General features: G+C 34.5%; 1 protein-coding gene across 1 annotated transcript in view; it reads left to right on the forward strand.

The window, feature by feature from the left end:
- Positions 1-26081, forward strand: part of creb5b (cAMP responsive element binding protein 5b) — a 101465-nt gene that overhangs the window by 60034 nt on the left and 15350 nt on the right. Inside the window, exons 6-7 of the mRNA XM_088929507.1 lie at positions 7165-7291; positions 9673-9783. Coding sequence (XP_088785633.1) covers positions 7165-7291; positions 9673-9783 — 238 coding nt within the window. The remainder of the gene's footprint in view (positions 1-7164; positions 7292-9672; positions 9784-26081) is intronic.

Below are 26081 nucleotides of genomic sequence, written 5' to 3' on the forward strand. Positions count from 1 at the left end.
ATGTCTCCCTTGGGTAAAAACAGTTAAATCTGAATAGAGATATAAAAAGGTGTGTTAAGTCTTTGTTCACCAATACCAGTTTCTGAAAATGCTGTGGTGGCCCAAGAAAGATTTCATTAATTGCCAAATAAACTATGTTCACTTGAAGGGGAATTGGATGCTGTTTAAAATGTGTTCAAAGCGTTTTATGGTTATCATCATTCTTATAATCAATGCTTCAATGATCTGTGAGGGTGCAATACTATCGTACTGTCTCAGAAACAAAGCACAGCAGTCTGAAAGAAGGACATTTCCTTCAAAATACAGTACAGTCATGTTCACCAGCCCACTGTCATCTCAGTATTATGACTGAAAGTTAGTTTATGTACGATTTTTCATACAATGCAAGAATTTCAGAATGTCACATTCCTTTCATGCTTTACTTTACACTTTTACAACATTTGTTTCTACCAATAAAAGCTCATCAATGTTTTATGGTTTTTAATTAAGGAGATCTTTGTTAACTTTTAAAAGCTGTCTAAATAAAAGTGAAAAGGCAGAAACTTTTTTCAGACATATGTGTATTACAATTAACAGTTCTGTTATTCTCAGCACAAGTTTTTGTACACATACTGTTCAAAATCACACATTTCATAAGTGGCTGAGTCCAGAATTGTTTAGTATGCCCTGAACACCAGTTACAGGATCTCATTGCAAGAGCGTACACCAACAGCTAATCTGCAAAACTGTAGACACAGTACCTTTGTTAAGTTAAGAATCTGTAATTGTTAATGTTAATTTGGCCAAATATGTTCTATTCAAAATGATACTTTTATATCTTGGTTTACAAGCCAGCAGAAATCAGCAAAGTATATATTTTTAGCATATTAAGTATTTTTAGCACACCGATTTAAAATTGACATTAAAGAGCACAAAATGACTTGCAAAATCAAATTCCCTGTTGTGCTTCAGAACAAGGTAATTTGACCTACAGATAAAATAAACACTCCAATGGGTCCATGTGGTTTGGATTACAAACATATCAGTTTCTTTTTCTCCTGAGTACCAACTGTACTGTACCATGTGCCAGAGCTTTTAGACACTTTCTTGCTGTTTGATTTATTTTGCAGAAGTACATTGTTTAACTTGAATTATTTTAATTCATAGCACAAGTTTGACAAAAACAAAAACAATGGTGTTGAAACATAGCCATAAAAAATAGTCAGAGATTTTCACCCATAAGGAAGATGTGGGAGCTATAAATTCATTTTCAAATGAACACTTGAATGCTGTGTAATTGAATATATAGGCCCTGCCACAGAACTGCCCCAGCTCTGATGGGTGTATTTATCTTACAGTCTGCGGGGCCAGGCAGGAGGTCTAGAGGTATTCAGAGATGCAAAGTAGCCCAGCTAGTTTTCTCAGAAGATGTGGAAGCTCTGCCTGTAGAAATGTGCATGCAGTATCCCTAGATACTGTATTCTCTAATAAAAGTCAACCTTGGTTGTAAGCCATCAGGGTTGATGTATTTTATTAGATTCTTATTATTTCTTGAAGTCCAAACCCTTGGCATTTTTTAAAATTCTGATTAAAACCAGTAAATTACTCCCAGGATCTGCGGAGTGTTTATTCTGATCTTGATGCAGCTGCTTGCTGTTTGAGGCAGCTGTTTCTCTTTCTGTTTACCCTGTTTCCAATGGCAATTGCACCACCAAGTCTCTGTGTGTCTGGAACTTGGCCTGAGGCTGTTTTGGTTACATTTGAAAGTTTTTAGCTGCTGTCTGTGCCAGATTTAGTGGTGACTTCACCAGCACGGAGTGAAGCTTGCGTTGTTGTTTTTTTTTTCATTTTGGATTGAAAGTGGGGGAGGCGGTTAGCATTGAGGAAAGAAGCCAAGGGCATTACATCATCCTTTGGATTAGAATCAAATGGGAAGGATATGACTCAGTGAGGCTAGTTAAGCTTTGGCTCAGGTTCGCTTCATGTACTCATTCCAGGGCTCTCATGTTCTGAGCCTCAGCAGGGAATTCGGGCACAGTGATGGCCATGAGGTTTGTTTTTAATTTTCGCCCTCCGTTCCTTTTATATTCTGTGAGTAGCATGCTTTGCATTAGCATTGTGGTGACTTAGTCAGAATCCTCAATAGCAGAATTCTGTTTCTTGTTTGTTTTAAAGAAAATAGTATTAAGAAAAAAAAATGGAAAAAAAAAATCCAGAGCCTACAGAGTGCAAGGTTTTGGTGTTATCTGCAGTGGTGGGGGGAGAGTTACGAAGGCAGGGACCAATCAGGGACTGATGATGTAATGCTTGAGCTGTGAGGCAGTTCAGTAATGTGAGAGCGAAGGGTCAGGGCTGCAGCACATTTACCTGGTCCCACAGGGACTGAAGTTTATTATCAATTGCAGTCACTGTAGCTCTGCCTGATATGTAGCCCGTAATTATTTACAGATCTTACATTGGATGTTAATACATACTGAAAGCATGTCATTTTGGTTTTCAGGACTTTTTTTTCTGTATTTTTTTAGAAAAAATAAAAATTGAAAGACCTTTAAATTAGTGTTCTTTTGAGCCATGCAAATATTTTTTTTAAAGGTGCATACAGTACAGTACATTAAAAATAAAATTTTCAACAGCATCTTTGAATTGGTATTTAAAAAGAAGTACATGTAATTTGAGGTGGCGGATGTGTTTCAGGTTATTTTTCTAGTAGTTTTACTTAATAATCTTGTGATTATGTATAGGAAGAAATAATATTCTGATCTGCATTTTATATTTTTCTTAAAAAAAAGGAAACAGCAAATATGACTGCATAAAAAATAACATAAGAAAGGTAAAAGAGACAAGTCAGTTTGAACAATCTCATCCACTGGGTAGTCAATAGTTAATTGATCTGAGATCTCTTGAAGGTTTATTGAAAAAAAGCCAGGGTATCAGCTTCAACAACGCAGCTAAATAATTAGATGGACAAAAAAAAGACTGATCTTGTGAAGAGCTGATCAAAGGGGCTTTCATTTTTTCCAAGCTTACAACAGTTTGTATTTTCTGTGGTATGTGCATGAATATGCTGTGTTATAAAATGAATGAAAAGAAATGCCTTTTTTACTGCACAGAATGAGCGTCACTGGCACGGCCATGTAATTATTGTCCAGAGAGTCAATTAGGTCTTAAGTTTTTCCAGTCTCTTATAATGTTGAAATGAACCTTTTAGTCTAGTTAACACAGACTATACATTGTTTAACATGTACCAAGTTAACACAACCATGAGTCTGAGCATGTCTGAAAGTGTTTGGTGACAGTTATGACTTCAAATGTAATTTGAATGCTACTTTAAAATGAAAAGTGAAGTATCAGTATGAAGTGCTTTAATAGTTGGGATTGCCAGATATTTCAACCTGCCTAAAAAATCTCAGGGACTGATTTATTACATATTGTATATTATATATTATTTGTTATATATTGTATGTTATATATTATATATTAAAAATAAATGAGCAGCAGACATCAATGCAATGTTAAAGTATTAATAAGAAATCTCCATTGCTCTGAAATGTATGTGTATTAAAACCATGCGTTGACATATGAGCCATCTTATGTGCTTTAATATGAGTTTATTTAAAAACAAAAGTTTGGTTCTGGGTTAAAAAAAACACCAGTGATATTTAAGAAGTTACTAAGAAATATGTATCTCAACGAAGTAAAGATCTTCATCATGGCATACAGTAGGTGATCGCTGTAGATAACAGGAATTGTTGCATTTGTTATCAAAGAAATTGATTAAGTTAGGTGAGAGTGTCTGGATTAACGCAAACAAATACGCATTATTAATCATATTAGATATAACTATACATAATTTATTACATTTGTGATCATTATGTCTCTGTTCAATTGTCTGGGACATTATTCTTTCTTCAGAGGTTTTCTGGCTGTTCTGCAGTTGTCATTCTTTAACTCTGGGTGCAGACTATGGTATGCTTTACAGAGAAATGAGAACTTCTCAAAGCTTATTTATTAAAATCAGTACTGCAAAGGACAAATACAAAAACATCAGCCCAAATTAGCCCAAATCAGTCCTTGTGATTTTATTGCAGTTGTGAGCAGAGCAGTTGTTAAACATAGGCACGTGCAAAATGCAAGTTCATTATTACAATGCTATTTACTTAGCAGCGTTTATAACTATGGCTAATTGCTTATTTTTAGCCTGGGTGTGAATATGATAATCATTTTTGTATTTATTAACTTGCTTGTGACTGGAATGTCACAAGCAAGCTAAGAATTTCCTAACAAAAATGCAGGGGGTCTGGAACACGGACTTATAAAGAAGCTTGTAAAGACAGCTTGATAAATTCTGCTGTTTGACACAAATATTCTGTGTCTTCTTCATACAGTTTAAAATACGTTTAAAAATAGCTGAAATTATTAAATATTTGGGCAAACACATAAGAAAGACATTGAATTTATATTCGTTCCCTAACATATTTTGATTCTTTTTAAGTAAACATAATTATATAAAGTGGACGGTCAGTTAAGAATAGACAATGGACGATTAGCAGAAGTTCTCCATGTTTCCACCATCCTACAGCAGAGAGTCCATCAGAATAATACCCAGACAGGCCTTCATGCCAGGGCAGGGACTGTGGAGGTTCCCACTTAAGCACAAACACCTTTTTAGCTGCAGTGATGCTGGCCAAGCAGAGCTGTAAAATGCCAAGACTGCAGTCCCTTTTCAACAAGAGTGCCAGATGAGGAAAAGGAATATTTTTGTATTGAATAGTCGATATTCCCAAAATGTGTAAAAAATAAGGGAGTAAGAACAGTATTTATGTAATTATGAATACAAGGGGTATGTACACATTTTGAAAAAATTGTCATTTAATGGTTAGGATTTTGGGAACTAAAGGCATATTGCCCTAAGTAATTTCTTTGTCTAGAGTATTCAAATTCCTATTTCAAATCTTATTCACTGCTAAAGATTTGCATGGAGCCGCTAACAGAAAAACCTGTTAGAGCAAGCTCTCACATTGTTGTTGTGCTGCTCAAATCTAACAGATTATGCATTGGTACAGTATGCAATCCAATCAATATTTTGAACTGTAAGCAGTAATAGCAGTTATTTCCCTTTCCATATAATTTTAGACAGTCTTGTGTGCAGTCTGACCCCTAAAAGAGAAAAAGGGGACACAGAACTGAAAACAATCAAACATATCCACTTTATCATAGATATGTGAACTTAGAACGAATTGGGAAAATGTATCCATATGTTCAATTCTGCAACTACCTGTTCAAAAATATTGTTCAAATCCAGACTAAGTGCACATCCTGTTAGGACATTGAAGGAATAAGAAAATATACTGTAATTTATGCAGGGATTGTTTATTACATTTGTGGTTATGTCTCTGTGATTGTGCAAAATGCCTACTTTACAATAAATTGTCAGTACAAAGAGATAAAAGCATTGTTCAGCATTGTTAATGAAAGCAAAGGCAAGGGTAGAAGACTGAGAGATAGTTTGAACAAGTTTTTGCAAAAAAAACTTTTCTGTTTCAATGCAGTTTTGCAATAATGCATTTCTGAAACAAAGAATGGTTTTATAAATTATGTTGATTCATATACTTTCGCAAAGTAAATAGTCTAAATGAATAAATATCAGTGCTTTAAAATAGATATCATGGAAGAACATGTGATATCCTTCCTGCTATTTGAAGTAATTCTGTCAATCGAACTAAATAAAGTACAGTATGCATGTAGCTGCAGAGGCAGGAAATGGGCACCAAGATGCAGAGTGGGCAGTCCTGTCTTATCTATCAGTTATATTAAACAAGTGGAAACTTGATCATTTCAGGAAATTAGGCAGTTATTTAGACTGCTGGTGGTGCTTTATTTATTTTACTATACACTTAGAATTAATGGTATATTAGTTAGATATACTGCAGGTATTGTTTTTCCAAAAGCGATTGCTTTGATATTCATTCACAATTACATTTATAGTCCAGTTCTTTTTTTCTTGCAAATATTCTGACATTTTCTTGAAGTTAAATATTGGCAAGGGCTTTTGACTTATAATTATAAAATGACAGTAGTATAGTTTAAGTTATATAATATAGATTTTAAAATATATACAGTATGTGAGAATAAATTACTGCTGATATTGTGAATATTGTGTATGATTGTTGAATCCACCGCTTCTCTCAACTATTAGAAATAGGAAGTAATAAAGTTTAAATAAAGTTTGTTGTTTGGATAGTAAAACTTTTAGTCATGTCTTCATAAAGCAGAACACATCTGTTGATATTAAAGATTTAAGGGATGTTCACTCTAGATTTCAAATTGTATTTGTGCCTTTAAACTTGACTAAAGTTGCTTATAAGAACATAAGAAAGATAACACATGAGAGGAGGCCATTCTACTCTTCTAGACCATTTGGTAGTTAGTAGCTAATTGATAGAAAGGTCTCAGCCAGCTGTTTTGTGAAAGAAGCCAGGTTTCAATAGCATGTCGGTTTCCACTTGCTCCTCCTTGTTCATCTGTCACTTTTCATTCTAAAGACATTTATTGCATTGAAACTATTTTTGTCATTTGAATACTTTATCGGATCCCTTTGTGGTCTTCTTTGCTCAATACTAGGTTTAGCTTCACTTCTTTTAGCCTCTCAGAGTAGTCTCATGATGGTTACTGTTCACAGTTAATACTGTACTAAAACAGCACACAGTGGACACTGATACTTAAAAACAGTGACCATAGTGCTAATAGAAATAATAATGACTTAATTTAATAGTGTTGTGCGCATTAACCCCAACTTTACTGCAATCTGGAAATGTAGGGTTCAATGAATTGTATTTTGAGTTAGCTTGGCTTTATTGTCCTCAATGTCTGACTAATGTGATATTTTCTTTATCCAGTAGATCACATTTAAAACAGTTGCAGTTGTTTTCAGTATTCATGTTAAAGTTGATAGTTTGAGACATCACCTTATGTAGATAATCTTGTAGGTGGTAGTGTTAATACATCATGTTTGTTGCAGGAACTGGTGAAACCACACTATATCCCAACATAGTGTAGCATAACATGGAGGAACTGATGTCAATGAAAAAAAATGAAAAAGCTTTCTATTTCCTGAGTACCACATGAGCATTAACAAGTGCTATTGAAGCGTGACTAAGTGTTAGATGCTTACTTTTGTTTCACCAGGCCTGTTCCAGGCTCGCTGTCCTCACTGCTGCACCTTCGGAACAGACAGAGACAGCCTCTACCTGCCTCAATGCCTGGCACCCTGCCTGACCCTCCTATGCCTGGATCCTCTGCAGTATTAATGCCAGTGAGTATGAAGAAAAAACAATCTGTTAAATTTTTAAGGTACATGTAAAGGTTTATTCCATGCTGAAAAGGCAAGAAAAGAAACACAACGTTTCGGCTGTGGAGCCTTCTTCAGGTGTCTTAAACTGCCTTCTTGAACCAATTTTTTAGGTCTTTATTTACTCATGAATACATAAAAAACGATACTTCTTTCTAGATGTACTGTAATATTTTCAGTACATATCTGCCTAGTGATTTAGTTTGCAAGAATGTATTGGTTTTAGTGTCACACATTAATTCAGTGATGACTGCTTGGCTTCAAGTCAGCAGTACAGGAGGCACTTCTAAAGCTGTCTTCATTCCTGGATGCTGGCTTTTGCAGGGAAAGGATGAGAAGGCTCAATGCTTGTTTCTGCCCCCTTAAAGCCAAAATAAACATGCATACAGTTACAAATTGTTGACAAATGCTTATAAGAATAATTTAGCAAACCAAAAACTTACTATTGTGTGCTTTACTGAGTTTTTGTCATGTTTCAGGCAGGAATACAAAAAAAATTGCCAGAAAAAAACTTGGACAACATTTTAGTGACCATGTTTTTAATGTGTGCTGTTTGGATTCTATCACCTGATGTGTTTCGACATCATGAGTCTAGCAGTACATCACATTAGTACTTATTTTGAAGTTCAGGGCAGGTATACAGATGAGTATTTTATTCTCAAACATATTATTAATGTTCTGTGTTTTCTAAGAATATAGTAAGTACTAAGAATCCTATTTGTTGTATTTGATATTTTCTTTTTTGTTTTTGGGCTCAATATGTTTTTGCTTTATATATTTTCTGAACTGAGTTACAATCAGTATGAAACATTCTTTCTCTGATATTTAGAGCTATGCCTTTTATTATTACTTCAGTAACTGGTGGGATATTTGTTATATTAGTATCATATACTGTATGTATTTTACAATAGGAATTACAGTACCACTGCAGGTGGTAATGTTATGCCAACTCTAATAATACGTGGTTATTTGATTAGATTATTATGCACACAATGAATAATAGTCTAATCTCAGTCTAAATCTCAAACATATTTAAATAACCCTTGAATGATTAGAAAAATGAAAGGCTATTATTGTCAGAAAAATATGAACACGTTATATGTCTATAATAGGTGCTCTGTGTTAAAAACAGTATATGATACGGGGAGCTCATTTTATTCTTCCAGATTATCATATTATTACCCCAGTACAATGTCTTAAATGATTTGACATAAAGCCTTTTCTTCAAGTTTAGAACTTTACATTAAAGAACAACAACAACAACAACAACAACAACAATAGTGAAAGTTGAATCATTTGTGATTGCGTACCAGAGTTTATCAAGTATAAATGTATAGTAATAATACAACATGACCTTTTAAGTAACATGATTCAGATTGTGTTTATGGATACCATCGTCAATATTTAATAAATTAGGTCCTGACAGAGACTGACAGCTCGGGAAAAGAGTAATTGTTTTCATACAAAATACACTTAAGAAATTAAGTAATGTGCTCTGTTTACAGAAGGGGCTCCCCTGACTGTGTCCTCACACATGTCATAGGCAATGTTTCCGCAGCTACCAGATCAGACAAAGATAGACTTACGCTCAACACCCACCAGTAAAAGGGTTCGTTTGAACACCAGCTTTTTATAACAAAAATGAATGAGTGTAATGCTCTATATGGCTACATTTGTTGCATTGAGGGAATTAAAAAATACAGGTATTGATATCAAATGGCAGGCTGCAACAGCTGTCGCTAAACTGCAAAAAGTATTCCAGTCTCTAGTTTCCTGCGTTAGTTTCTTTTTGACTGCATCTCTGTCATTACTCAGCTTCTACAAGTTAAATTAGGACATTTCTATTTGGGGAAACTGTACTGTGTGAAACATCTTTCGCTGAAGATTTTCACATTGTGTTTTGACAAAGTTATTACTTTGGCTTGACTTTGCTTTTTTACATTGTTTCAAACCCTGAAAGATTATGAATAATTTAAAGAATATTTCAGTATTTTGAAATCTACATTAAAAACAAACATTACATTAAAACCACAGCCCATCATATATATTTTAAATGTAGTTTGACATAATATACATTTTTAGTATTTAATTTTTATTAATAAAAAAAATAAACCTGATCAAACGAGCTCTTAAGGAACAAGTGTCTTTTTTTATCAGGTATGATAATTTACTACAAGTACTGTTAGCAGTAGGTTATTTGATTAGTAGTTTTGGAATTTGCTTTCAAAACATTTTCAAAATACTATCAGTGTAAGAGTGACTTAATATGTTTCATAGAAATACTTATAGGATTTGTAATTATGGATTACATTTAAAGTAATACTCTCTACATTTTTGTTAATCAGATGGAAAGGCAGATGCCAATGGGCTCCAGTATCATGGGAATTCAGGGTCCAAACCTCAACAACTCCTGCTCTTCATCCCAAGTCCCTACAATGCATTCAGAAGCTAAACTGGTAAGGAATAGTGGAGTTGCAAACTTGTTCATCTATGTATGGATTTTAAATATGATTGCTACACACAGAAAATAATTTATTTTCTTGTAGGCTTTCCAGATTTCACTACACTGAAGCAGTATGGTATTTCCCATTTCATACTGTACCAAAACTACGCTTAAACCTGCTGGAAAGGTGCAAATACATTAGAAAGCTGGAAAAGTCTTTGTGATTAAAGGAAGCTTACTGATCTATATTCCCCCTAAAAGTATTGTTGAGGTACAGCAATGCCAAAACTGTTACTGTACATTAACTTTGTGGTCAATGTATTTGATTTTTCATCTTATTTTTATAAATTATAAGCACAACATACAGTAATATATATTTTATTTTTGTGTGATCTCATGCATACATTTGATCATATTAGAACAAAAATATACTTTGTGTTCAACCCTGTGATTTTAAGTCACCAATTGTATGGGGACACATTCATTTTAAATAAATTTCATAGTTTACAAGTCAGAATATGGTTGCATATCCTGTGACTGCAAACTTTTGTGAAATAATTTGGGGTGGTTTGCAGCAGCCACTTTGATTTCATCATGTACAATTACTTCTCAGCTGGATTTAAATTCAGAGATTGACTTGGTCAGTCCAAGATTTAACACTTTTGTCTCCTTGGTTGCACTGGCTCAATGTTTAGAGTCATTTTCATGCTTCATGATGTAGTGCTGCCCTATAAGTAGGTAAGGATTTTTATACATACAGTAAGCAGGCAAAATGTTTCTGCTGCTGTCATCAATAGATGCAACTTCAGTAAAGACAAGTACTGTACATTGTTCCAGAGATGGCAGTACATACGCAGACCCTCCATACTTCACTGAAGAGGTGGTGTGCTTTGGAGAAGATCTGCTGTTCCTTTTTGTTCTTCACACTTTAATCATTTAATCGCTTTTTAAAGGGTTATTTTGGTCAGATTTCTCCATAAAACTTTGATCCAAAAACTTTCCTGACTCCCTTTTGTACATCTGAATTGTTCTGAACGTCTGAACAGAAGCACGGTGCAGGTATTTTCCTGGCTAGAAATTCAATAAATAAATTAGATATAGTTTCTGTGAGGGAAGAGTTTTACTTTGACATTAAGATAAACCACTTTGATTACACACAAAGGCCATTGCTCTTATATTGTGGCCTTTACGCTGTTTTTTTGCACCTGAACAAATTTAGGGTTTCTGTAACCAAGGGGTTGAATACTTATGTAATTAAGTATTCAAATGTTTAATTTATTTACATCAGAATTATAGCTTTATCTGTTTGCAGTACATAATGCAGATTCTTAATATAAAATCCTTCTTGAAACTGCCATCATCACATGCTCAGATAACACCGAGATGTGGAGATGTGCAGGGGATGTTTACATATACAGAATAATGTTCACTAGGAATAACTACACACAAGAATTAGGCATATTGACAATGTTTATTGAGTGTTTTTTTCATCACTAAGGATGAGGAGTGACCAAGGGGCAGCTGCACAGGTAGAGATGAGGTGGAGGAGGGATGCACATACGGATGAGAAGCAGAAGGGGATAACTCATAGTATTTCTCTTGTGTTAACTTGAGAAAATCACATCAGGAGTTATTATGATTTAGACTAGTTGAGGCCAATTGGTCTTTATTCCTCCCAAACATTCATTGTAAACTCCATTTAAGTTGTCCATGAAAAAAAAACAGTCTAAAATAATAGGCCTACAAGAACCTGTAGGCAGCAAAACGATGATCCTAGTTTAATATTTCAACTACAGTGTAATGCATACACTTTATAATGATTTTTAATAGGTTTATTGGAATAAGATACTAATGCCTCATTTCTTATGGACTGTTTATGAAATTATATTAATTTTATGGAGAGAGGGGTTAATACATACACACTGATTAATTTTAATATGCTTACAGGCAGCTTAAATGTCAGTTCTTATAATGTTTCAATTCCAAAATTGTTTTCATTTAATTTTTTTAGCCTCGAAGCAGTTCAGTGTCACGGAAGAAGTCATACAAACCCACCAGTATTTATTTACATTCACTAACCAGGAAGGCTTTATGAGAAACTGTCTGACTTCTAGAATGTAGAGGAGACAAGGGGCAACAGCAACTAATAAATATGACACCCCCCCAAAACACACACACATTTACCAGGAATTTATCAGGCATAAAGACACATATGGACAAGCATTATTACTGTAGATTCAGGCGTCAGTGAGAGGTGGTAAATCTGAGCCAAGTGCACAATGAGTCTTCCTGTACAGCACTTTAACAACAGACAAGTTTAATGTTTAATTTTCACATTTTAGTTCATCGATGTGTGTGATGAGGCTATAATATTGCTGTTTTAAAATGCTCTTCTTGTTTTCTTGTTCTTTTCCCAGTGCTTGGATATGTCTGTGTATCCAATCATGTAAAATTTTAATAAACATATCTTTTATCCTTAATAATCTAGAATTATACAAAAGTGCTCAGAGAAAATAGATTACTTATAATAACATTATGTAGGCAGATGTAGAGGAAAATTAAGCATTATAGTTTACCTTTTATAATATTGCAAACATTTAATTAAATGCATTACTTTTGCTGTCTTAGAGTTGGAGCATTAAGAAGGAAAAGGAACATCTTCATAGGTAAAAAGGGGAAGATTATTAAAATGCATACATTAAAATTAGAAAAAGAACAACATCGTTCAATTATATATTCTCCTTAAATGCCACAAACCTTGCAGGTGTAAGTATTTCATCCATCCAGAACAAGTGATTTAGAATATTTTACTAGGATTAATTTCATACTTTTAATTTACGGTGACTTTAACAATACATAAATAAAAACAAAGAAAAGCCAGTCAGATACTTGTGAGGATTGAAAGTGTATTACTTAGATGCTGAGAATAGCTGCATATGCTGTAGGCACTTGCTTGAGTGCAGGTTGAGCTCTGTGATAACAGGTCTGAGTCTGGGTCATGTTACTAGCTCACTGACCAAGAACTCTCTAAGCAGCAGCACATGATTGGCTGAGTGCCACAATGGGCAGGGTGGGATTAGGAAAGGGCTTTCTCAGCTGCCAGTGCTACAGTGATCCCTACAGCCTCCTGGTGCTATCAGTGAGGGATGTGTCTATCTCCAGTTGGCATTAAACCACTGGTACAGTGCTGTGTTGCCTGTGACGTGTTAGAAGACAAATGACTCAAAGGTGGACAGATTGAAGAAGTCTGTCTGCACTTTCTCATTCTCCCCTGTGTGTGATCGTGGGGTTCATATTATGAACTGAGATTGTAACGCTCATTGGCTGCTACAAATTGGGTTGACATAACAAAAAATAATTGGCAATTCTAAATGAAAAGGGATTGCTGCATGCATGGAATAAAAGGATTGGAAAACACGAAGCCTTTTATTCAACATGATTCTAAAATCTAGTACAAAACTCAAAATGCAAGTGACAGGTGGATCCTTAAAGTGATACCTTAAAAAATAAAAATCCAAACAAAACATTTGGTTCATACTATAACTCTGTATGCAGTACTTAAAGGTTGTCAGATACAGTAGGAGTTTCTTTCAGTCCTGTGGAAAGACTTGCTGCTCATGACTAATGACTTTATATCACCTAATAACATTTCATATCTTTGCAAGCTGGAGTCTTCAGTAGAATGCAGTGTGGACATGTGATGGCTGTGTTTGAAGATATTCTTCAAAGTTTGCAAAGGGTCTTGTCTGCTTGACATCAACAGAAAGAAAAAAGAAACTTTTTTCTGTAAGTGATTGTTCTGGCAAATGGTATATTCAGAAGAGAGAAAAGAATGAGTGCGTTCCAGGGTCATTTAAATGATTGATCTTTTCTCTAATAGGATAAGCAATCTTTTTCACACTATAGTTTGTTTGTATGTCTGTTTGACTCTGTCAAAAGTCAGCTTTTGAATGACATACTGATGCAAAATGCAAATGTAACAGTCTTTTAAGTTTTACTTCAGTTGCTTATTTAGCACATGATTTTATTTACATTTTTAATGTTGAGCAGATAGGTTTGTTTGATTAGCATTGCTCCTTGGGATAAAAGGAACCATTTTACCATTCTGTCCTGCACTGCACTGATTGCAGTGTAAAAACTATCAAGAAGAAATGACCCACAGACATTCACTTTCATTTTGTTAAGCTACTCCACTGTAGCTTTGGCCTTGCTCTTGGGGTCATGATATAGAAGACAGTTCCCCAGTTTTCTGAGCAACAGCATTCTGAAACCAGAATGTGTAGGTGCTGTGCATTTAAAATACATTAGGGTTCATGAACACTATAACAGCATACATCTTTTAAGTCAAATTAAAATAATTAATAGAATTATATTATGTGGATTTATTGTATGTGGCTAGGACAGAACTTGATCATAAGCATAAGAGGAACACATATTGCAGAAACGTTACTGTCGATAAGTAATAATTCAATTAAAGTTCTTTCTTCTCACATGATGAAAGCTATTTCCAGTCCTGGTTGTCATTTAGTCTCCCAGGATAACTACTATAAGTTTCTTAAATTTTAAAAACTGTACAAACCAACTGCATGGGTGACACACAGAAAACTCAGCAAGTAGCTTTTGTAATTAAGGTGATTGAACAATTGAGATTGTCATTTGTGAGTTGTGCTGTATTATGGGTGACTTAGCTGTATCAGACTTGTGTAAAATAGGAGTTTTATCAATACTAACTTGACCCTGCTGTACAGTGGAGAATTTTTTTGTTATCCAGATAATCATCTTTTGTTTATATTGTTACTAGGGTCAATAAATCTGTCACTAGGGGTTGGAGTAGGTGCTGAGTTTTTTATGAGGTAAACAATACTACATGTTCCTAAACTAAAATTCAATTGGCTGAAAAAACTGGCAGAAGTCTCTGTTATGACATAATCCTTGGCACCAGCATAAATGTATTTTTTTTTCTTTCAAGGAAGGGAATAATATTCTTAAAGAAACAACAGATCATTAAAATGATGAAAACCTTGAAGACTCAAAAACTTGAAATGTAATAAATAATAGATACCCGTAGCAATACTTTTTTCAAGATATAGTATTCATCCATCTTTTTATTTATATGCCAGAGTAAAGATTTTAGTTTTAATAAAATGTAAATCATGTAGAAAGAAATAATACATTTATTTATTTTGAAAAATACATTAAATGAGTAATTAAATAAGTTTGCCTTATGGGTTATTTTGAATAAACTAAAATAAAACTGGTTCCATATTCATCTGTTTATCGATTAAATCAATTATTAGCACAAGATCCCACAAGTAATAAAATTGGTACTAGAGAAAGTGTGTAGTACCTGCATCTCATCCTGTAAAATGAACACTTTTATGGTTATAATTATTTTAACCCTCATCTACAAAATTGCTCAAATCTTATAAAACAGTCAGGCACAAAATTATAGAGGCTGTCCTGGATAAGTATGGGCCCAACTTTATAGTGAGCATCAGACTCATTTAAATTAGAGGATGTGCAAATACTTATTAATGTGATCTAAACACCATTTTTGTAAGCAATTTTCCACAACATCTGCATGAATGGTAGCATTGTCAGAGGATGAGGTCATTCAAGAAAGACGGTGAGCTAAGAGCACAGCTGAATCTACAGACTTCACTCCAACCTACTGACACAGATGAGTGTTAAAGAAGCAAGAGCCCTTTTCTAAGACAGGCTAGAAATGTTGTATTCAAGGGTAACCCAGGTATGCTTCTCAAGTTTGACTATTAGTCATGAAGGGCAATCTGACCAGGTTTGAAGATCACTTGATTTGTTTTTTATGTTTTTGAAAACCAAAAGGTACTGTACTTATTTTTTCTTTTCTTATTTACCACATCTTAAAATTGCATCTAATGTGTTTATTTGAATTAAGAACAGCTCTTACACAACTGAATTTAAACTTAATTGGTTGCAAATAATGCGTTATTGTTTATTCATTTTTCTTTATGCTAGTCAGTGGTAGTTGAGCTGTACTTGATTTTTTGTCATTGGATCATTTTCCTATAAGATGCTTTTTCTTCCTGTTAACTTTCTTTCCTTTATTTTCCTTAATGTTTAACTTTGTTTCTTTCAAGATATTTCGGCTTTCTTACTGTATTTTAATAACAAAAATTCAATTAACCATTGAGTTTTAGGAATTGTGGTAACAATTTCATTATAATTTTGGAATTAGGAATATATTTAAGGCATATAATACCCTGCTTACTTTAGAGTCAAATTAGTACCTGATATTTGCATGCATAAAATCAGTAAAATCCATTTCCTTTCTGGTATTTAGCTGATATAATGTGAATTGTATGGAATGTGTAATGTACTGGAATAATGAGAAACACTGAACCCTAATGCATTTTTGCTATTGCTAGTGTTTTCTGTGTGTGATAAGAAAATGAAGTTCTTTAAATAGTTTAATTCATTGGTCAAGAGGCTGTATGTATTATTAATAAGAAAGTTCTTTGGAAGCCCATGGTACAGTATGCTAAACCCTAAAACCTACTCAGAATCTGTAAACTTCTAGTGTACATGTATTCTATTTCATACTGTAAGTGTCTGAGCTAGTTGCAATTCATATATTCAACATGCAAGCAAATAAGGCAGAAAAAAGCTTAACATTTCATAGACATATTTTTATGTTGTAAGTGAAAGACATTTTGAAACAATAACAGCTGGCCAAAGAATGCAAAGGTATAAAACCATAACGTGTTAAAATTGACCTCTTATAAAGCTGAAGCTCACATCAAGCTGCCATGGCTTTTGCTTGGTGCTTTGGCTGTCACCCCATGTACACTATGTGGCAGACCCTGGCTGTTTAACCCATAACCGCATTCACACAAAACCCAGACTGGGCTGGGACTTCTGGTTTAATGCATAATATGAGCATTACAGGCTTCACATCACTAACTGCATTCTAAAATGCCAGTTATTAGTGAGGCCTAAGGCAGGCTCAGACAGTGAATATAAACTCTGAACTCTGTCAGTCTGCTTTGTTCTTTACTGTAGTGAGGATAATGGCAATATTTCAATGTTACTGATTAAATCAGTTTATAAGGGAACAGGTAAAGGTTTATTCCATGCTGAAATGAAAAGCAAAGAGACACAACGTTTAAGCTGTGGAGCCTTCTTCAGGTGTCAGTATTGTAAAGTATGTATTCTACATACTTGACACCTGAAGAAGGCTCCGCAGTCAAAATGCTGTGTATCTTTTCTTTTCAGCAGGAATAAACCTTTACCTGTTCCTTTGCAGCCTACACATGCTGACCCAGCTCCCTACTTGAACTTAGTCAGTTTATATATTGATACTTTTGTCTCATTTTGAAGATGTTGACTGACACTTTTATAATTACTACAAATACAGCTTGTGCAGAGATCAATATGCAGTTTTTAATAATATTTACATTTACAAAGCATGGTTATAATTAAAGTTCAATGAATCAAGTGTTTGCTTGATTTAAAATTAAAGGAGATTTTCTGGGACCACTAGATTAGTTGCTGAAGAAGGAGCATGTTTTCTTCCTTTATTTACAGTATGTATAACTATTCCAGCTATTGCAATCTTTCTGTTTTGTACGTTCTCTGAATAAGGTAGGGCAGCAATTTTCAGACATCTTTGTCCTTAGAGAAGATTTTATTTAATTTTAATAAATGGGTTAATAAATTAATTGAGGATAAAGAGGTATATTCCTAGAATTTTGAATATGAATACCGACCGATCAGTAAATAACCACTAAACAAACAGCATATCGATCAAAATTTATGTATCTGTATTTCCAGTAATAGTTAATGTTTTATTCCTATATTAAAGCCTCCATTATCATTTCTCAACAAAAATAATTTGCAAGTCACAGGATTAATCATTGCTTATCATGGATTTGTCTAAAACCCTTAGACTCAAGCCAGAATGAGCAAAATTTTGTTTTAAACACAACAGACTATAGCGAAATTAATACTACACAGAAGATGTTAACATAATCACATATGAAGAGCCTGGTTTCCTATAAGGACCTCTGTCGGTGTCCTCTGGGTGTAGTCCAGTCTTCTGTGGTTTCCCTTCTCTTCTTCCCGTTTGTTGCTGAGGCACAGGTGGGGTTATAAACTCCAAATGATGTGAACCGAGACCACCGATCAAACCCTGACAGCAGTGTCATGATGTCAGATCAGATCAGATCACTTTATTGGCCAAATTGCATGTGGAATTCATCTTTTCACGTACCCCAGCTTGCTCTCTATGAGACACACAGACAGGGAGAGAAGCTTGGGGTCAGAGTGCAGGGTCAGCCATTGTACAGCGCCCCTGGAGCAGCTGGGGTTAAGGGCCTTTCTCAGGGGCCCAACGCCGGCTGTGGGATTTGAACAGGTAACCTTCCAGCCACAGACACAGATCCTTAGCCACAGTGCCACCGCTCCGCCCATGTACGCTCCGCCCATGTACGAAGCGTATAAGGTTTTCATCAGATTATGTGACATTTACGCATTAGACATTAACTGCTCAACCAACTGGATTGGAACGCATGACAGACAAAATAATTGGAAATAGACAAAACAATCTAACATTTTCACGAGCATAGCTAAGTGTATGAAAACAACCATTAACTTAATAATTAGGAAATATATAAGGTAAATTACATGCAAAAAAAAATAGAACAAGAATGAAGTAGTAGCAATATATACAGTATATATAAAGTAGGATAAATAAACAGAAAGATTATGTTTATTAATTATTAAACAAATTTCTAATCAATTTCAACCATACATTCTTACAATACTCTAAATGAGGTAATACTAGTGCACTGTTCAATTTTAACTTAAAACTTAAATTCTACAATTTTAATTATATAACTTAATATTTTGCCTTTTAATTGTTTCTTCACATTGTCTAGACCATGAAAGAAAATTGTCAAAAATATACTATTCCCAAAGTCCTTTTCATAACTAGCCTCTTCTAGCTCATTTATAATTCTTTTACTTTTGAAACTGAAACAAGTTTTTACGTTTAATTTTAGTTTTCTTCCCAGTATTCCTTTCTGCCTGTACCTAAGTTTACATTTACACTTTTTGACTGGATCTGGTCATTTCTTAAAAGTGCTTTCTCTTTACATATTTGCTTTCTCTTTGCCCATAATTAATTGTTTTTTAGCCTCTGGGTTATGTTTTAGTGCGTTTTAGGGTATTCTGTCATTAATATGAGCTTCAGAAAATATCTGTGCATTAATTTTGTTTTAAAATGTTCAAATTAATTTTTAATCTAAATATTCTTATTTTGTTTTGGAGCATTTGTAAATTGTACTTGAAGATCAAGACGGAAAGTGTCACATTTCTCACATAAATAAGGAAACATGCACAGTGGACAAATGGAAATAGTACTTGAGTGGCTCGACTCAACGTTTTTGGTCATGGGTAGCCTGTTTGTGTAAATTTTAAAAAGTAAACTACCACAATTTGTTTGATGTGCTTTGCATAATAGTTTCATTTAAAAAATGCATATTAAGGTTTCCTTTTTTCATCATGCATTTTCTGTGGTCCAGGCATAATTTGTTAGTGGCTTTATCCAGCCCGTTATTATGTTGGTATGCTGTGCACTGTATTAAGCGTCCTTTATGAAAGGAAATTGAACAAAGTGTAGTTCTGTTTCAAAGCACATCCATTATATTGACAGTGAATAGAAAAACTGCCAAATGCATGAGCACATGCTTTGGAGCAGTATTTCTTCTGTGTGGGAATGCTGGTGTATATCCATACCGTGGTACCAGCTAGTCTGAGTAATAATAAATGGACTGGGTTGGAGTCAAGAGTTACTGGCACCCTACAATTGATGGGTGCAAAGGGAAGAAGCCAGTGGCTTGTCAGATGTAGTGTATTTAATAAAACCTTCTGAATCTATGAAAAGTACTGTTTGCCAGTTTTAAAATTCCCATAACAAATCACTTGAATTACTTCAGCTCCTAGGAGGGTGGAGTCATGTAGTCGTTCCTTCCAGCTTTTAAAGGTGAAAGGGAAATATAATAAAGTGAGCTAATATAATGACAGTGGGCTGGGGCACGATCTGTGGAAAAAAAAGTTGGTACAGGTCCTGATTGCAGTAAATTAATGAATCCCTTTTAAAGTCTAGCTGTGTAATTAGCCTCTGTACATTGAAGCAGATGGGATTCCCAGACCCAAGGGAGAGCAGAGAAAGAAATATTACCACAGAAGAAAATCGCAGGCTTGATTTATTTGGCAATTTTTAGGTCCATTTACACACACACACAAAACACGCAAGTGGCTTCAGTGGAAATAAGGAATTTGTGATTCCCAATGCTGTAAAGTTTCACAATTACAGAATTCAGTACTGGTTTATTATTGGTGTTCAAAAATAAATATAAAATGTACCTGGAGAAAACCAGAGCTGATGTGAAACATGAATGTAATTAATGTCATTAATTACATTAAAATCTGCATTTGTGTTGTAAACAAACTCTTTACAAACACCTACTACTGTATACATGATAGGAACAGGTAAAGATGTGGCACTTGAAAGCTCCTAAAAGTGCTATAACCCCATGTGTGGATACACAAAGAGCAGTGGGTTTGCAAGTGCTGTTGTGGAGGTAGATTCACTGCTGTACTCAAATTAAAACCTTGATGATGTTGTAATATTAATTGGTTACAATTGAAGAAGAAGGCAGGGCCTTGATGCATTCCTCAAAGAGATAACTTCTGTAATATTACAGTATTTCATTCTTTTAGTATTGGAGCATATAGAAGACTGCCTAAGTTGTATCATGTTATTGTCACCTATAGACACTTTCTTTGAGTGAATACCGTAGGTTTTGCTCATGTTTCTGCTTCAGTAGAGAAGAGACTGTCTTTTCCTCACATTCACGTGAAGAATTAAAGTGTTGATTATCCACTAACATCGTAAAGGTAACTTGTAACTTTTAAACTGACCTTGTATTGTAAATTAAAGTCTAACGTAATGAATGACAGAATAAATGAAGGAATAAATATGGATATAATTAAATCAAAATCAAGAAATAGTTTTTAAGAATTACACTGAATGACATTTTTATGAAAAGAAAAACTTGTCTTGTGGAAAAGATCAGATTTCATCAGAAGGCTAAACCATTGTTTCCCATATGTTGTTGATGGAGTATTTTTGTTACAGAGTGACAGTATACCTTCAAGGTTTTAATTACTAGTTAGATAGCTAAATGTGTTGGGATAGAAGAAAACTGCTTATTATTGATGGTTATTCTAGGCCACCGCTGATTTGGAGTGGCCTTTATGATGATCACCTTGTTGTGAGGTTTGAGTGTTTTGTAAATGTGTTTGTGATGTTCCACTGTCTGAGTGCAGCTGTGACGTTTTCGTTGACGTTGTGCTCCTGGACATTTAAGTCCATTGGTGCTCTACTGATTTGACATGAGGGATTTTACAGGACCACATCACACCATTTGGATGTGTAAGAACTGTAATGATCTTATTGTCTGCTTTTAAATGCTTGTTTTTGTATAAATTGTATTTTCAGATACATTTTCTGTTTTGATGTCTGTCTTCTTGTTGAAAAATGTGTTGATGTTCCTATTTCACAAAGCCAGCTACATTGGGCTTTCATTGTAGTTTACAATGTTGATTGTTTTTAATTCAGTCTCTGTTGATTGCCTACTTCTTATTAAATATGATTTTTGTGTTACTGTAAGAGTAGTAGTTATAGTATAGGAATAGTAATTCTTAAAGATTTTTTTCTTAGTTTTTAAATGTTAGTTTCTTAGTTTCTTGAAAATGTTTGGGATCATGTATTAGAGAGCAGAATGGCATATTTATAAAGTTTAAGTTTTGGTGTCCCATTCATGTGATTACGGACATAAAGGAAAACTGGGCTTCTATTACACTGCAGTGCTAGAGATTATACAGTATATATCCATTATGTTAGAAAAGAGAGGACACCAATTAGAACTGGTTTCCAGTTGCATACAATAACAGCAGACCTTAATGTCTTCTTGATTCTTGGGTTACCTCAACATTTGTACATATTTTGTATCTCACAGATTTGACAGAGTCAACAGAGTTAAAGGAGTAAATAAAATTCAGTTGTACATTTAAATGCATATAACTAATAATTTCTTGCACTTGTACAATACTTTTCATCACACAGTGCGTTCTGTGAAAGTGGGGACACACTTCATCCACCACTGAAGTGTAGCACCTACATGGCTGCATGACTGTCGCTCAACAGCCCCTATACCCACTGTACAGCAGATTGTGTAGGGAAGTGAGAAATTGCTTGACTAACTGAATTTAGAGGGAACTTTTAGGGAGGTCAGATTACACAAGCCCAGAGTGGAATGTATCCAGGACACCAGAGTCCTTACTGTTCTGAATAGCGCCATGATATATTTAATGACCAGGAGTCAGGACCTACAGTAAGTTTAATGTCTTATCCAACATCATAGTGCCACTACACTGCTGCATTGGCTTGGAAATTTTCTGTCCAGAGCGAGGAGCAGTCTCGGTCTCAGTCTCAGTAATGCAATTACTGTACCTAGTAGTTATTTGGCACATCTAGTAGCTTTAAAACATTTTTTAGTAATGTAAGTATAAAATTGATGTTATGCCATTATATAGATTATATGGAGAACAAACTATGCACAGCATGCTAGTGTTTTTTTATTTGATCAGGATTGGTATTAATACTGACAGAGGAGTATTTTATAAATTTTTGCCGCCTTCCAGAAGACCTCCCATCACTTTGGTCCCTAGTACTAATTCAAATAAGGTGAGTTCTGGCCTTTTCCCTATTTAAGTCTATGGGACTTGCATAAAAATATGAAGTGCCTTTTTGACAGTTCCAACGTCAAAAATAAAAGGCAAAAGTCTTGCATTAACATTGTAAAACATAGAAACTAAAAAAGGACAATATTACAATTCTGAAAGGAATGTTAATACATAAATCTATGTACAGATGTTAATACTTTATAAAAATACAGTAACATAACACATACTTACACTGCAGTTAAACAGATAAAAAATAGCTTACATTACTAATGTAGGAACTATCAAACTTAGCTGACAATTTCTGACAATGCTGCTTAAAATATGACAGCCTATATGATCTATATGATCTTTTTAACATTTTCTTCATTTTTCTCCAGCATTTTTTTTACTTAATGGAATAAATACTTAAGGCAGCAATCAGTAAAGGACAGGGAATGAAAATAATGTGACGATTTTATTTCTTTTTTTATGTGATAACTACATCCTAAACCCTACAGTATAATTTTGAAATTAATCTTTAACTTTTTCCTGTACTGACACCTTTTGAACAGAGGATGAGCTCTTGAAGCTTCCAAGTAAATCTAAGCAATAGGTAGATAAACAATCAGCTTTCCAGTTGTGTTAAAATGTATTCATAGTCTTTCATTTCTAAATATGCAATTGAAGATGAACTTCAGAGGAGTGCTGTCCCTGCAGACTCCCTAAGCTTTGTTGCTGTCAGGGACAGTCCTCTGGCCTCACAGTGTTTCTGTACTGTTCCCTGAGTTCCCTTATGTTTTAAGGAAAGCCAGCTGCAGAAAGATAGAGCTGGCACAGGTTGGCCTGTAGCCACATATTGGAACCTCTGCAGATAAATAAGCAGACTAATTGAATTAATAAACAGATAGCTCTACTCTGCCAGCTGGAAAGCTATCAAAACATGTGATAAATTAGCACCCACTGGAATAAGATGGAAAAAGGAATCTGAATGATCCCTTCCCCCAACCTTAGTCCCTCTCCATCCCTCAACACGCTGGCAGTGAGCCAGTGAAACCTAACATGAGACAGGCTTGTTTCTCTCTGCTGATAATGTGTTATTAAATTTCTAGACTGTGGTTGATGGTAAAATTCCGTGGTCTTTTGTGGGAAAGCGAGATTGTCTGCTTTGGTGGTGGGGAATGGAGCTTTGTACATTGCTACAGGATCTGATACATACTGTATGCAATCTGTGCTCTTCTTGCTGTTTGAAAGAAATACCATTTCACAATTTGGTGTTACTACACTCCATCCTGCGTACATGTTTGTAAGAATGAAGGAATACTGTTCATTGCTTGGCAAAACCTGTATAAATTGAAGATAAGTTAACCTTCAGCTAAATTATTACTCAAAGACTTTAACAACAATAACAGTAGAAAATCTGGAAAACATATTCACCTTTTACTTGCTGAAATGTGTATATCATACCATACTACCACTTTGATAGTTTTAGGGAGCTTGTTTTATGGATTAAAATAAACTTAATAAATAACATGTTCATGAAATAAACTTAAATGGTGAACTTTCCAGGCAGCATAGACCGTGTAGCACATAGAGTAACTTGTGCATGCTCTTAATCTCACTGTGATGTGGGAGATGTCACCTACTGTTTGCACAGCTTGAAGGCTGGCCTGCCAGAGGATCAATGTACAGTGTGTAATGTACGTAAATAAAAATAAGAAAATAAAAAATCACTAAAAGACTTTACCGTTATTAACAGTAGTCTTAGTAATAAACTAAACAAAGCTATAAAGGATTTTGTTTTGACTTGTGTGTTAGTTTTACTTGCTTGGTAATTGTGTATTAGGTAGTGGTGTGAATGCTGTATATTATTAAGTGTAATTGTTGGAATTACAGAGCAAGTGTGTAGTGGGATCTAAATCTGGTCCTGGAAATTTCCAAAAGTAGGGGCAGATTCCTTTTTTAAGGGACGCAGGCCATGATGGGTGTTGATTTGTGGCATTTTGGTGACGCTCAATAGCAAGATACCCTCTGATGCCTAAGTCTGGATCCCAGGACTCCACTGTTCTGTATTCTGGACGTTCAGCTGTAGTCTCAATGGTAAATCGGGCCAAATGCTATTTAATTTTGTTGTGTGATTAAATTGTTTTGAACACAAACAATGCCCTCCAGATTTAGCTGTACCACTGATGAAATGGGAACAGAAAGACATGAATAATTATTCAGTTTCAAGAAGCATTAGGGTGACTTTATTTATGCCTGTTTAAAGGTCTTCTGGGAAATTCTGGACTATACAAAGACATTTTGATCACTGTTTAGATACCTGTGTTGTAATGTTGTTCGAGTAAAAGACATATGCCATTTGGTGTTGATATATGTCATCTATAAGTATTTTACCGTACATGCTCCTTGCATAATGAGGTTTTGGAGTTTCTGCCATCATAGCTTTACAAAGGCAGAGCCCTTTTCTGTACCACCCTCACACTCGACCATTATATCTCATGCAAGATGCCTTTTTCTACAGAACTGACCAAAAAACTGGTCACAGATGAACATTCACAGATCACTGTGCAGTATATATTGTAGCCTCAATACCACCTACAATGATGAAAGATCAATAAACCAGTCTTTAACTGGAATCAATGAGTAAACAAATGAAATTTTAAACCCAGCACACCTTTCAGTATCTTGGAAATGTTTTAACAGAAAGACATACCCAATTGTATTGTGGCTCTCTTAAGTATTTCTGTTGCATCAGGGTCAATCAAAAACACACTGGACTATTTTCCATTTGCTCAATGTGTTTTAAACACAATGTGTTTTAAACATCTTGTACTGATTGTACATGCACAGATGAAGATTTCATATACTTGGAGTACCATTATCGATTAATCATATTTGCATTTTATAACATACAGTATAGAATACTTTAGTATTTTACTTTGGCACTGTACCAAGAAAAGCCCTTATGACAGGACAAATATAGAAATATTAAAATGTAGCATATTTAAACAGTTAACCCAATTTATATTAAATCATTTCACACACCATGCTTATCACTATTCTTGAGAAAGTCACCAAAATTTGATGTTTTTCTATATTACAGTACATCTTTAGATGTCTTTCAGCAAATGACCATAATCATCTGAAGATGCATATCTTCAAACTGGAGCATTGCCTTTGCTATATTCAAAATAATAAATTTGTGAACTTAAGATGTTATATAAAATTGCATATTATTAAAAATAAAATTAATTAAAAATATGCATATTATTTTAAGTTTTTTCTTGTTCATTCAGTGTGCCTAAAAGAAGCCCTCTGATGTGATGTCCTGAATAAATAATTAAGTTCTTCAGTGAAGAAGTATTGTAATGTACAATTGGCACTAGCAGAAAAAGTCTCTTTTGCTACTTATTTGTCTTACTTGAATTTGCATGTATACACTGATAAGTCAGAATAAATCTATTTTGACTGTTGAAGGTATTTCCTTAAAAATATATTTTTAATTGATCTACTCAAAGTAAATCTAATCACAAGAGAATG

The sequence above is a fragment of the Atractosteus spatula genome, chromosome 12 (assembly GCF_055471065.1).
Source record: "Atractosteus spatula isolate fAtrSpa1 chromosome 12, fAtrSpa1.hap1, whole genome shotgun sequence".
Taxonomy (NCBI): Eukaryota; Metazoa; Chordata; class Actinopteri; order Semionotiformes; family Lepisosteidae; genus Atractosteus; species Atractosteus spatula.